This window comes from Monomorium pharaonis, chromosome 7, assembly GCF_013373865.1.
Source record: "Monomorium pharaonis isolate MP-MQ-018 chromosome 7, ASM1337386v2, whole genome shotgun sequence".
Taxonomy (NCBI): domain Eukaryota; kingdom Metazoa; phylum Arthropoda; class Insecta; order Hymenoptera; family Formicidae; genus Monomorium; species Monomorium pharaonis.
This window is the reverse complement of record NC_050473.1, coordinates 18,616,478-18,631,743: the sequence shown is the minus strand read 5'-3', so window position 1 is coordinate 18,631,743 and position 15,266 is coordinate 18,616,478. Positions and strand designations below refer to the sequence as shown.

Sequence of the window (15,266 nt, the reverse complement as noted above, 5' to 3'; positions counted from 1 at the left end):
CAATCACGTGGCACGTCGACCGAGACTGGAATCGATTTCGATCGTAGATTGTGCTGCACAGGGAGCGATTCACGGAAGAAGGGTAAATTCCGCTGTCATAAAATTGCTTTGCCGCGCGTGATTAACATTCAATTGTGAAAATATCGTAAATTTTTAGTCTGTTCTTTCTCGGTGCACTGCTGCACTGGTGCAGTAAGTTAGAATGAGAAAAAATATATTTATCTTACTTTAACTTGTTGCACCAGTGTGTAGCAGTGCAGCTAAAAAGAACAGGCCTATTGACAGATGCGCAATTTTTCGCAGTGATGCCTTACGTAGAGTGCGCCAGTGTGCTGTTCCGTCTGCTTTGTTTAATCATCTGAAGTGAGCGACGTGTGCCGGGCGCGTTGGCGCTTGGCGCGCGACGGAATCTTCGCGAATTTCGATTGGTGGCCTTAACGAGGATCGACTGATCGAGAGTATCGAGACGAGGGGTCAGTTTCCTGACCATGGCGACATTGGTGACCGTGACCGTACGATGGGTCGTGATACGCGAAGCGGAATTGAAGATTCGGACGAGCCTTTCGACTTGGAATCTTGCAAAATTTCATCGACCGCGAATAGTGACGATCCCGATTACCCCGTACACGATTGATGAATATCTTTCAGGTACACAGAAAGATTTATCCGTGGGACGTAGGATGCTCTCGGGAGATGCTATTCGTGCTATTTAGCTAAAAGCCGCTCGCGAAGCTATGAGAGTGCTGTTAAATGTAATTATGTCGTAACTAATCATATAATTGCGCGCTAAAAACGCTATTCCTTTTAAAGTTAGTGTGACAATGGAGATCTGTGAATGGTACATTACCGTATGTCACTACACTTGATGAATTTATAACCTTGTAACCCGAAGAACCCGGGAAACAATGCCTTTCTGATAGGAATATTTTTCATGAAATTTCGAGGAATCTGATGCGTATTAAATTTTATGGAATTTCGATAAATACTCAATGAAATTTTAATTATATTTCTCCGAAAAGATCACTTTTTTGTGTTTGATGAAAATAAGATAACATTTTTATGAAAATCTAACAAGATTTTAACGAAAAGTTATTATTAATGCAATTTAATAAAAAAGTAAGCAAATTTTATTGAAATTGTAATTAATTTTTGATGAAATTGTAATGAAAAATTGTAGATACTTTGTAATAACAAATTAATAACATTTTATTGCAACTAATAAATTTTTTAATGAAATTTTGATAAAACTATTGATTAAAATGCTTAAAAAATTAACATAAAATTTAATAAAATGTTATCACAATTTTATTAAAATTTAAATACAAATTTTCTACCAGAAATGAGGCAGTAATATTAAAAGCTATACATTTCAAAATTACATTTATGGATTATTTACATGTTATTTATATATTTCTTACGGATTATTTATTGTTTACATTATGTTAACATTTTTGCACGTGGACAATACGAGCAATGTAAATCATAAATTACATAATACATAATACAAAAATAATTAAGAGATTGTTAATATATATCTATGAAAAGTACCAGAATATTAATAATGAAAATAAAATATAACTTTTTTTATTTCTTAAAAAATCTGAAATCTAACAACCCACAGATTATTATTTACATTGGCACGTAAAACATAATTTATACAGTTTATATTATATACATGTAATGTAGAATTTTTATACATTAATGCTGCGCTACTTTTGTTTATGGAACTTGTTATTGCAGTGTTATCAGCATTTTTTAAAAATCAGTATAGAATTTCTTTCATATTAAAACGATAAATTTTATACAAAATTGCACACACACGCACACATTTACACATGTATTCATTAAAGTGTATTTCTGGAATGAGCTTGGCTATCATAATATCATGTTTTATTGCACGTGATTAAAATTTAACTTTGAAAATGTTATAAATGTTGGGAATTTCTTTTGCAATTAGTAGTTGTTTTATCTTAAAGTACTTCTTTAATATAAATGACGACCTAGTTAATTAGAAATATCTCTTATTCTCACAATGAGATTTATAATGAAAAATCATGAATGTATTGAACTGAGACATATGTTTAATAGCGATTATCGGCTACAGATATTCCAGGGCGATAACATAATTCATTGAGTAAATTATTCAATAAATTGTATCGTACACGCAGAATTCTATTAACTGCTATTAATAATAGTCTCTTATAATTTCATGTACTAAATTAATATGGAGTGTAATGAATAAACTCAAACGCTGTATTAATTACTATACTTTATTAAGTGATGAGTAATATGCGTTGCATTATATATTGTACATGTCTCAAATTTATATACATACATTTTTTTCAATAATTTCTATTTCTGCAACTGACCTATCTGATAAGACACTTGATTCGATAATTTGATCACAAAGTATTTGCCAATTTTGACAATCTTACACGGAGAGAATTTTCTCTTAAAAATTACCCTGAAAATTGTGGTAATTGTGAGGCAACGTAAACCTTGAAGAATTTTACCATACTTTTAACAAAATTTACTAAAATTTTGTCAAAAGTATAATAAAATTCTTTAAGGTTTACGTTGTCCCACAATTGCCACGAATTTTCAGGGTAATTTTTAAGAGAAAATTCTTCCCGTGAAAAAATATCGCGATAAAATGTATAGTCATAAATATTGTTCAAGCACACAGTGTCGACAAGTCGTTTCAAATTAAATTAAACCTGACTCGGCTAAATTAATTGATACATAAAGGGACCCTTTACAGGGACAGTCGAATAGAGTATAGACGATATATTGCGCGAAATTAGCGAGCGTGTAATAATGCGTGGATGAGCGATTTGGCTCGATAACGCATCGCATACGCTTATGCAATTTTACAATGGGCGAGCGCGACGATTACGCGAGATTTCGCGGATAGGAATATAATCTTGCAGCCGAGCAGGATTCGTACTGACGCGCTCATGCATAAGCCATTTACTGGTTTACGGAAATGTCGGGAGCGCCGTGCGCGACTCGCTCTCGAAAGCGCGAATCTGTACATTATTCGCCGGCGATCATATACGACGGCGGATGCCGCGCTTTCGCGGCCGCTCTCTCGACGTGGGTTGTTTCAATTATTCGTATGCCTCCGCGATGCGATCCACCGATATAGGAAAATTTTCGACCTCCCGCAGTAGTTAGCCATGCAGGCGCCCGCAGTTACCTTATGGAAAAGCTCCGTATGTAGACACGGTTGCACCGCCGTTGTCGGTTTAGCCAGGCAAGCGTTTTAAAAGGGAATCTATTAAATTTAAACAGAATAGCAAAATTTCCAGCGCGATATAATTAACGTTGTAGTATCGCAGTGCCTCGGTAAAGGTATACATTTGCATACCTTTGTTATAACATATGTTACGCTGTAAAAAATTTGTGTAAAATCACACCTATTATAACGAGTGATTTTGAGACACACTATGATAGGTGCGATTTTTTGCGTGCGTTTATAATTTTGCAATACATAAGTAAAAATTATTTAATAATTTGTAAAGAACAAAGGAATTGTGTTGCAAAACTCATATACAAAATTATAAACACGTGAAAATTTACACCTATTATAGTGGGTATTATCTAATTATAGATTTAATTTTACACAACTTTTTTACAGTGTACAAGTACCGAAAATATTTTTAAGAACTGCTCTTTTTTATTTTGCCTCACGCGTCATGTTCTAATGTGAAATTTAATTTTTGTTTAAGGAATCTCCGTTCTAATGTGCAGCACTAGCCACTGACGATTTCGACGTAGGCGCGAAGTACAACGATGTAGCACGGTTTCTCGCGGAACGACCTGTTGATGAAGTATGGGTTGGTTCTTCCTTGCCAGTATTTTGTTGCTCTCCTTATGCGGTAAGTATTGAAAGTACGAAAAATTAAACTCTTCAGATCAAAGGATATATATTACTATTGCTATTGCTTACACAGATATCTGTAAGCGTCTTAATTAAACGTAAATAGATCAATATTTTATTTTGCACAATTTGCGAAAAGAATCTGCTTATTGATTCTATAACCACGCGTTTGAAAATGTAATTTTGATTCTATTGTTTTTTTTTTTTGGACACAATTTTGTACCTGGATAATTTATGGAATTACAATTCGTAACGTGCGCTATTTTTCAAATTTACAAAGGATTAGAGCCCAACTTGTTTGTAATCATTTGTGAAATTGTGTAATCAAAAATTCAAACGACACCAGGAACAAAACGGTTGCGTAGGTCTTGTATATGGAAAGGCAATTTTTGTGATGATTGGTTAAAACAAAATTGGTCGCTGTGCAGATTTAATAACACGCTCAATCTCGACGCAGACTGCAGCAGGTTGATCCTAAATTATACTTCGTTAAATTTATCGATTTTCTATTCGTGGTTGGACTCCTGGTTATTCCTCGCACCGCGACGATCCAAATTTTAATCTGCATATGCAAATTACTCGATATTACCGACGTCGAATAAGTAAAAAAAAATCTCCTTTATAAAATTTGCATTCTTTATACCGCTAACATGATTCTGCATTAAGGGTGCTGCGAAACTGTCAATCACATTTTTCGCAAACCTGACGGTAAATTAATTTTTTATGTTATGTTAAAAAAAAGCTTCTCTTGACTTCGCACGAATGCATGCGATGAAAACGGTTAATAAATGGAACAAATCGTTGATTCACGTTTCAGTTGAAATTTGTATTGCAATTAAATTCTTGGCGCGTGTTAAGGACGAATATAAGTGTGCACTTGAATTTTTTGAATAATAGATCAAGCAGACCTGGAATAATAACAAGTGTATTTAATTGAATGTGAAGTTGATCAAGATATTGTACGAAAATCAAAAAGATGGTATTGATGTAACAGTAACATGCAATCACCATTAATTCAAACAAGTTTGATGACAATATTGTTCGCACGTGAACTGGAATTTTTAATCCTTTTGTTATCACGATCACGATGATTACCTGATACTCGTTTACAAAAGTGCAGCGCGTAAAATGCAATTTTGAAATAAATCTGGTGATGTATAATACACTTGCGGTTCATGCTGATATTTTCTGAAAAGTGGATTAAACGATTTTCGTGCGAAATTACACATATTTTTACACTTTATGTTTTCTATATTTTGCACAATTTTTCAAATATAAAATGGACCCCATTAACTAAATTATGTATCACACTAATTTTACATACTTTGACTAAAGATTCTTAGTTGTTATATTTTTTATGTTCTTTAAAGTACACGGTGTAAAATAATAATTATAAAATAATATAACAATGTATTATATAAAATTGATAAATAACATTTATAAATAAGAGATTTTTATTCTATATTTGTAAAAACTCTGTTACATATTCTTATTTATAAAGACAAATCTGAATGTTTGTCTTCTGCTTTACATTGAAAAGACGGTTCGCCAAATTTGCTTCGCAAAAAAAAACGCAACAGGTTTTGAAACCAGTTATCTCTCTATATTCTCTATATTCTCTATAGTAAACCTCTATATTCTCATATTTAAAGGAACAAAATTATTGAACAGACTAAATTGATATTCGTGGTATTTGTCTTTGTTTTAGAAACCTTGCTTGTTTTTTTCCAATTTTATTCCAAAAATTAATATTGATATAATAAAACAGAGCCTAATATTTTGTATAATTTCTACACTAAGAAAAAAATTTTGTTAATTTGACTAAATTTTCCAACTAAATTAAATTTTGTTTATTCAAGTATTTATATATTTCAATTAATTATATAAATATTTGAATTGAAATTTGTGCATATTAAGTTAAATACATTAATTTTTAAACTAACAAAATTTTAATTTAGTTGGAAAATTTTGTCAAATCAACAATATTTTTTTTCCGTGTAAAACTGCAACTGATATTTCGAAAATGTTTCGATATAGGAGAACGTATGTGAAACGCAGTACGGAATAAAAATCTTTTCTTTTCTGACATTAAATTATTTATTGATTTTATATATCATTTAAGAAAGTTTAATGCCAATAAGTTTTTTAAATTAAATTGATAGACGCACGTGTGTGCATCGTGAGGAATATATTATAAACATTATCTTCTTCTTCGGCTGCAAATTTATATATAAATATTATTTAAGTGTAGAAAAGTAATACTCTAAGAAACAAACAATTATCCTTTTATAATTTTATTTAATTCGAAATTTAATTGCAGTATTACTCGAGAAATAATGACGAATACAATTATCTCTTAATAATTACATTATATTAATTGCGCAATTAAAGCTACGTAATTAAATAGCTACGTTATTATAACAATTTAACACATTTAGCAAAATTATTCTTGTAATCACAGAATTTCAATTTATCTTTATTGTTGTTATAATCGTCATCGGTCTGTCCACACTGAGTGGTGCCGAAAATACGATTCATCACTCATCCCTGCAAATTGGCCGTCAATCCATTTACACCGGTGTCACCCCCCTCGACCCAATAACGGATTGAAATCCTCTTGACCCTTAAGTATACGTTAGTTATGTGAGAGAGAGATATCCCGTCGATGTAAAGAGAAAAATATCACTTTGATACATTTACATTTTCCGATTCTTGATTCGCCATTATCGAACTGTCCCCTGTAACGCCAATTAAAGCGGGAATAATCCACGGGAAATTGTTAATGGAAAACCTATCTGTTGCAAACTTGTTGGCGAAGGCAGTTTATACGATCCTCCGATTTCTTTGCATATTCACTTACCTGAAAAATCCTTCGCATGGGTACGTTCTGCTCCATTACACCGCTCCTTCGCATATCTAACGCTAAGATCGATTCTCTCAGAATTCTAATGAGACTTATCCTATATGTATGTTTGCGAGCATCGAGCGGCGCCGGCTTTCAGATAAATCGGTCTCTTGAATGAAATACTTGTTTTTGCCGTAAAGTAAATTAGTTAAAAATTATGTGTTATTTAAGAAAATTCTAGGATAATCGTCCAAATCGGGAAATAATGGCCTATCCTAGAAAAATAAATTTTTTTTTTTTTTTTAGTTGTTCCCGAAGGATTTAAATTGATAAAATAGAATCAAGGGATCATCAGGCATCAAAAATAAAACGATCGTAGCTATCGTGACGGTTATAACCGCGGCTATTCCGAATGATTTTAGATAAGCGAAGGTAGATGAATCGGAGGAGAAGAGCGCGCAATCCATCCAATGGAGCGTGAAACCCCCCATCGATCGATCAAACGTGAATCGATAGTTTAATGGCGCGCACGCCCTCCTGTTTTCATTTCACGCTGCTTTCCGGATCGGTTGGGAAAAGCGGCGGGAGCGCCGGTGCCACAGAGTGGAAGCGGGAGCCACGGTCAACCGCAGGCTGGTTCGTCGCTGAGCACCCCGGGCCCCGGCGGCGGTGGTTCTACCGGTGGTGCTACCGGAAGCGGCGGCGGCGGCGGCAGCGGCAGCGGCGGTGGTGAAACTACCGGTTTCTCCACCGGCACATCCGGAGCCGCCCCGGCTGCCTCTTTCGGTACTACCGGTGGGACCATCGGCGGTGGATCGACCGGCGGTGGAGCCGGCGGCGGTGCCGCTGCTTCCGGTACCGGCTCTAAGGGGCCCGCTCGTCGTGGCCGAGGTTGGCGCGATTGGCGTCGCGGCGATCCAACCCTCATAAAGGGCCTGTGGAAGTCAAAGGGTCCTCTAGGTACGTCATACCGCTATGCTTGCGTCACGTTGCGTAGTAAACGTTTGCCTGCGAACGCCATTGCTTGTTGGCGTTCTCGCACAAGTCGGTCGATACCTTGCTTATTAAGAATTTATTAAAGAGATTTCGGAAAACTAGTGTAAGCCACTAGACACTTGTAGTCACGAAATTAATTGCTCGAACACAGGATATTCGGAATTTATTTTGTGCTATAAATTCTGAATATTATAATTTTTCAGGGAAAATTCGATTGGAAGTGAAAACGTTTGCAATAATACGTTTCCATGAAAGGCAAAACTTGTGTTTAAACTGAAAAAATTCACTGGTCTTTTATTAACAGAAATCAGATTGACAAATGTATTTAAAATAAAATTGCAACCGATTCTACTTTATTTCTATTTTTATCTTTACTCAAGTCTGAAAATGTGTGTAAAAAAAGTGTGACGGAATAATATGAAATAAACAAAGTAATCTCAAAGAAATCTACATACACACAGTCGCGAAACTATTTGTTACACACACATAAGGTATTAGGAGTTAAGTTTATTTTATACTGCAAATTAAAACATTTTTAATAGAAACGCATTAGAAAAGTTTTTACTCTTCATTTTTGTTAATAAGAGGCCATAGAATTTTTTTTCAGTTTGAACACAAGTTTACCTTTGATGGAAATGTAACATGGCAAGGGTTTTCACTTCCAATCGAGTTTTTTCTAAAGAAAATATTTATTGGTGAATTTGTAGCATAAAATAAACTTTCATATTTTGTATCCGGACAGTTATGTTTCTGTAACACTTAAAAGATAATTAATGACTGTATATAGATTCTTTATTCATAGAAGATTTAAAAGCCCTTTTTATTTCTGTTTTGGCAGATTGTCTACAGACTTTTAAAGTTTATTGTTTATTCCCTTTGTGCATTTTATATTTTATATGTTTACAATTTACGTAATGCCGTTTATATATTTATATAAGCTTGCTATATAATCATTATTTTTGTGTACTACAATTAAAAATTTGCATGAATATATCTTGAATAGATTTTATGCTTTTTGTGCTGAATTTTTAAATGTTATACATTTAGAGCTGTAAATACTCACAGGCTATAAATGTCATTAATCTCAAATAATTTACACATATTTTATTTATTAAAACCCACGTCATCGTAAATTATATTCGCGCGCATGATGGCGACATAACGTGGATACAATTTATATTGTATGCTCGTCAGCTTACGACTTTATTAGTTCGGTGTTCGTGGCCGCAATTTGTTGCGGAAACTTTTTTTTAGATTGCTATTTTTGTGTAGCAGCATCTGCCACGAAAACTCATATTACGATAATCGAACCATAAAGCACGACTGACGTTGCAATTTTATACAAGATGTTTGCCCGCTTGTGGTTACGTATGAATGCTGCGTAAAAAAATTTTTGTACATGTCATTAAAATTGTCGAAATCTTGAAGTATTCCGGTTTAAAAAAGTAAAGGGGAGTCACATGACTTTTTATTTATATATATCTTTTGACAAAAGAGCTTTTAACATTATCATCGTCAAAACAATAGACAATAAAAGCAATAACTTTTTATTTACAAATTATTACTATGAATAGTATGAATAAATCTTTTTGAATTTTTTCCACATCAATATTTATCAATATTGATAAATAAATGTGAAAAAAATTTGAAAAGATTTATTCATACTATTCATAGTAATGATTTAAATGAAGTAACAGGCAACGTTGTCACTCGTATTACACGATATTTAAAGAGAATTGTATAATTTATGAATATTTTATACTTTTATATACAAATGATATGATAAAATTTAATTAAAAAAAATTTTTTTTAAATCCTTTAAACTTTATTATACGACTATAATTTTTTATAATAATTATGTGAATATAATATGCGAATAAAATTCTTATGTTTTGCTTGCGATGTTTCAAAAGTTCTATTTGAAATTTAAAGAAAACTTATCCGGCAAAAAAATTTGAAGAAACTAGTTTGACCCATTTTAATTACAAATTTATTCTCAAAATTCGATCAAGTTTTTATATTACCTTAAGAACTTCCTTGAATCGGAGTCACGCTTATGCTTTGTCGCAATCTTCCTATTCTTGAAGTGGAACTTTTCAAATTTAGGCTTACGCTTACAGATAATACGTATCTACCATTCGAAGTTCGATCATATTCCAATAATCATCTCGCTGCACGAGTTCAATTAAGTTATCGCAACGAAGCTCGAGCAGAAAGAAGAGTCATTCAGCAAATCGGATTAGACTCTAGTTAATTGACGCGACGCGAGTTGGAATTTCACCGGACAATTTTTTTTGTCGCCCTTTTTAACCGTGAGCAAACACAACGGCGAGGTATGACGGCGATGCGCTTTGTTTTTCTGTTGCCGCCGATAGCGGTCATTCACTGGCACTGGTGTAAGCCTGGAACCGGCTGTGTAGAGATAATAATAGCGACGGCTGTGAAAAATTCATGAAACGGAACGAACGAAACGGCGTCGTTCCCTCTTGGTTTGAGCTTGCGTTTTAACTTTCAAATACGACCCTGGCAGCGAAGAGTCTCCTTCACTTTGGAAATTTCGAATTTTCATCGCATAATATATTAAGACTCTAAACCCAAACTTTCTTGACATCTAATTTAAAAGAAAGAATGAACATATAGCACGATATTAATTATTACCATCTACTTGTAATGTGTTATAAGGAAGAATTGCCGACGGATTCCAAGAATTCCCCCCTATATTTTTTAAATATGTAAGACTGATTGACAAAAAAAAAATTAATTTTTATGTCCAACTTATATAAGTTGCATTTTTCTATTCATTATTAAAGTAGTTTTTGATATCGAGTTAGGTCAATATGAGTTCGAAGTTAATTCCGCGTAATAACAAATATCATTATGGAGAAATTATTTACAAAATAATAATACATTAAAAGATATTAAGATAAAGGTAATTATTTTAATATTAAATTAATTTCTTCTCTTGTTTCTATATTACACAATATATTGCCGGAGAAACATAATATTTTATAAGCTTATATGTTCGCATAAATTACAATGTAATATGAATATTATACATTGGAATATGATTAATGTGGGAATTTTGTTTTTATCGGGTGATCAATGTATTCACAAACCGTCAGCCAAACAAATCGATTAGTCAAATGCCCGATTAATTGGAATTACTAATTGTAAGTGTTGTTGAATAACGATATATCACAATTCGCCGGGATTACTTGGCCAATAATTAAATAATTAACTCGCTCGCATCCCTCTTGGACGCGTCGAACCCGCTGTGCCGAGAAAGAACGATTTTTCGGTCTTTACTTCCATTTTCGAGTCGTTCCCTCACGTTTCCTACACGCTCCGCCGCGGGTATATTTGACTTCGCTTTGATTTTGCAAATTACGTCGCGCGTTTTCCCCCAAGCGGTATGTAACGTCTGACGCAATTAATTCAATTGCACCGTATATGCATGCGCGCTCGAGATAACAAATTACACCTGACGGGATTGAAGCAACAAGCATGCATGCATTTAGCACCTAGGCGACGTGTGCACGACGCGTTGATCCTTCTACAACGCATGCGACCTTTCAGAGCCCCCCGTGTGTGTGTGTGTGTGTGTGTGTATGTGTGTGTGCTGTTATGTAAGCAAAGACGCTTAATTAGCTCCTTGGCCGCACGCACATTTCGCTCAGCACGTTAGGCAACGTGTCACGTGCGCTCTTGTGTCTGTGGGCAGATTCGCTAGGGAAGGCGGAGATCTACATCATCCTGGCACTTCTGATCGGCTTCCTGACCGTGGTGTTCGGCTGCTGGCTGTCCGACAACTGCTGGTCACCCGAGCCCGAGGGGGTGGTCACTCTCGCATAGCCTAGTGCCGACTTCCGTTCCTCCAGGCGATAACAACTACTACGACGCCCCTCCTACAGGATTCTTCAGGACTTCGGCCGCCACGTGACGGCGGCGGACCCGGTGGCACCCGGCAACCCGGTCGGCGGCAACAATCATCGGCCGTTGCTCGACATCAACGACAATGACACGCTGCTGCGCGTGTGAGCCGCGAGCTCCGAGAGGTAGCCGCAGCGGATAGCCTGGACGGCTCGCGGGTGCGCCCGATCGACGGGCAACCGCGAGCCGGCCAGCCCTGCGACGTTCCTTATTTTGCGACGGACGAGCGGGATCGGTTCTTGAGCGCGCGAGAAGAGACGAGAGCCCAGGGTGGTAGGAAATGAATGAAATAAAGAAATAGATGTGTGCGACGCGGTTGCGAAAAAAATTGCGCAAAACTCCAAGTCCGCAACAGCGCGAAATTTGCCTGTCACTTCCGCAATGACGGCCGAAAAAACGTGTTGACGTGTTGAATTAAAATTGCTTGAGCTAACAAGAGGATATAACATGTTACAAATGTTTCGCGTCGTTATGTAAAACAAAAAAAAGAAAAACAACGAGGGAAGAGATATCTTGATCTTCGAACGCCGACAATTCCGTTATACATATTTAATTAATCGTTAATTTGATTAATACCCAATTAATCGGGCATAAATTAATTGCGCGCATTGTTACGGAGTACCACGCGACGAATGTCAACCGGGGGCTTGTTACCGTTTGTTACGCAAGCGATCAAGCGGCAGGCTCTCAGAGTTTTGCAGATAATTGATTTCGCTTGAAGGATGGCCCGACGAATAAGACGCCGAAAGAGGAGAAGATCTCCGCTAGGTGAAACATCTCGAATATTCATTTTCCCATTTACAATACAAAAACGCCATTTGTCATATAACAACACGTCGAAAATATATACGAATGAAATCAACATATTCTCAGTCCATCTTTTACTTCTTTTGCTATCATCAGGAACACTCGCCGACCATTCAAACTCCCAAGCACGCGACCCCGAAGAATTCGTTCCCAATTTATCGCGCGGGCAGAGAGGGAGGGAAGAGGGAGGAGGGTGGAGGGAGAAGCTCGCCTTTACGACCGGCGGGATTGCGTTTTCCAATTTCAAGGTGAGGTAAAGTTCGAGAGGCTCCATCTCTCCCTCCTCCCCCCTCCCTCCTTACGGTTCCGGACGTCCGGTCGTGAAATCCGATCGGGCGGGGTCCATGGGGTTTGCCGATGCCAACCGGAGTTCTCGTATTGCGATAATACGTAAAGCTGCCACGCTGCATCGGACGGCGACATGCCCCGTGGCCTGAACTTCGTTGCGGCCACCCCTCGCAACTTCATTAAAGCGCGCATCGAAACGGACACCGATGTATGCATGCCGTGCATGCATGCAGCCGTGGATAACGACTTCGCCCGCATGTCTTAATCATCATGTTGCACGTCCACGGCACAACGACGTCGTCGACCGCGAACCCGGCGGGGCCGGCTCTGCGCTCTGGTCCGTAGTTAACTTAACGGTGAACTCCTCTGGCCCGGGGAGTTCCCGTTTGGCGTCCCCACTCTCGAAATTCGACGCCGCTCTATATTAATTTCGATCTCCTCCCATCGGTAATTAAATCGCTTCGTTATCTAACATATCGTATCGTTAGGAGATTGCTTTTTCTCTTTGTGCGCATCGTCGTCGGTGAAATTCGACGACGGGCCCTCGGTAACTTAATATTTTCGAAACTTTAATGGAAAACGTGACAACTGTAACATTTTTTTAGTGACAATTCGAAATTTTCTAGCAATTGTGAAAAATTCTTATATCGGATGGATCGTTAGAAATGTTACAATATCAAAAATATCAAAAAATTCTGATATTGAATTTACACAGAAAAGTATCAATTCTATTATTACACGGAGAGAATTTTCTCTGAAAATTTACCCTAAAAATCTGGTAATTGTAGGATAATGTGTCACCTCGAACAATTTTACTATTACTTTTTAGTAAAATTTATTAAAAGTATAGTAAAACATACTACTATACCTTCAATAAAATTTACTAAAAATATAGTAAATTTTACTAAAAAGTACAGTAAAATTTCTCGAAGTCATGTTGTCCCACAATTAGCAGATTTTGAGGGTAAATTAAAAAAAAATTCTCTTCGTGCAAGGAAAGCGATTATAATATTTTTTCCAATAAATATTATTTTTAACAACGAATATTCTTTTGGTAATTGTCTTAAAATATAGTCATTAGAAATTTGAAGAAAACTTATTATCACGTAGTCGAGAAAAGAGTTTATATTTTTTCGATGAATATTATAAAATTGTGTTAAAAGTAAAACAGAATAATATGTAAATCGAATGTTTAATTCAATATTCTTGATTGAAGATACATTGAATGACTAAGAATCGAATATTTTTAATAAATTTGATGCTTATAACTTATGATAATATAGCAAATATATACGTGTGAACTGAATGAAATAAGAACTATTGAAATAAGAAATATTTACAGTATTTACACTTAAAATTAAAGTATATATTTTTCTGTATGCGTAAAAAAGTTTATTTGAAAAAAATATCTGTTTTAAGTAAATGGATGAGTGTATTTTAAGATTATCATAAAAAAAATATTCTTTGCAAAGATAATGGCTTTTTAAAAGAAGAAAATTAAAAATCGAATTATCGCTTTCCTTAGTAAGAGAATTTTTCTGTGTGTCTTACATGTGTTTACGCAATTATTCGTGTTATTAAAATTTATTAACGTTATCAGGTATTAATTACTTCGTTACAGAAATGACTAACATATCTTAGGCGTGTATCGGTTATACACTTAACCGAACTACAGGAGTTGTTAATTACTATCCTATAGAGCCGTAGGATCGAATATTGACTTAACGACGTCGGGGATGGCTCGGTACGATTAACTGAGAATGCCGGGACCGTATTGGTTTTACTTCACGGCGTGTCTTACGGCGCACATTGTGTTGTAGACACAGTAGAATTGTTTGCACGATCTATACCGCTGGATTAATGAAATCCAGTAAACGAAATACAGTTGGCATTCAACTGACAGTTTCTGTTCATTCAACACCGACACAACATTTTTACGATCCGTGTTTTATTCTGACTCTGGATACATTTTTAAAAATAAATTTTCTGTCTCTCTAAACTCTAAACCGTCTCTTTTAATAGATTTTTTAGTTTCGATTTTACTACACTGAGAAAAAAAATTGATTTGACTAAATTTTTCAACTTGATTAAATTTCTTTGATTCAATTATTTGTGTATTTCAGTCAAATATATAAATACTTAAATAGAAGTTTAAGTATTTTATGTATTCAAGTTAATTGCATAAATATTTGAACTGAAGAAATTTAATCTAGTTGAAAAATTTAGTCGAATTAACTTTTTCTTATATTTTAATCAATGTCACGATTTTAATTGAATGAATAATTCTCTAAAATTTTCTTTAATTATATCTTTCAAATCTATTTTACGAATTTTAATGAATTATTAGTGCGTTTGATAAACGCACACATTGCAAGTACTATATCGCTCGACAAGCCCTCAATGGAATCACTGCAACGGCGATAATTTGTATCTCTAGGAAGGTGCTGCAGAAATTCGTGCAGAAAGGGCGAATCTTATTTGCAGGACACCCATATGATGGTGGTTTCCGCCGCACGA

General features: G+C 35.5%; 1 protein-coding gene across 4 annotated transcripts in view; it reads left to right on the top strand.

Moving 5' to 3' along the window:
* LOC105831362 (glycine-rich protein DOT1) overlaps window positions 1–13,442 on the top strand; it is a 100,008-nt gene extending 86,566 nt beyond the window's left edge. For 2 of the 4 annotated variants that reach the window (XM_036289351.1, XM_012671431.3), the window contains exons 3-6: window positions 3,732–3,881; window positions 4,550–4,591; window positions 7,308–7,688; window positions 11,446–13,442. In XM_036289351.1, coding sequence (XP_036145244.1) covers window positions 3,836–3,881; window positions 4,550–4,591; window positions 7,308–7,688; window positions 11,446–11,576 — 600 coding nt within the window. In that variant the 5' untranslated portion in view covers window positions 3,732–3,835 and the 3' untranslated portion in view covers window positions 11,577–13,442. Of the gene's footprint in view, window position 1; window positions 83–303; window positions 649–3,731; window positions 3,882–4,549; window positions 4,592–7,307; window positions 7,689–11,445 lie in introns of those variants that run through there. The other 2 variants (XM_036289352.1, XM_012671433.3) reach the window with 2 other exon arrangements.
* Window positions 13,443–15,266: the final 1,824 nt, after the last annotated feature.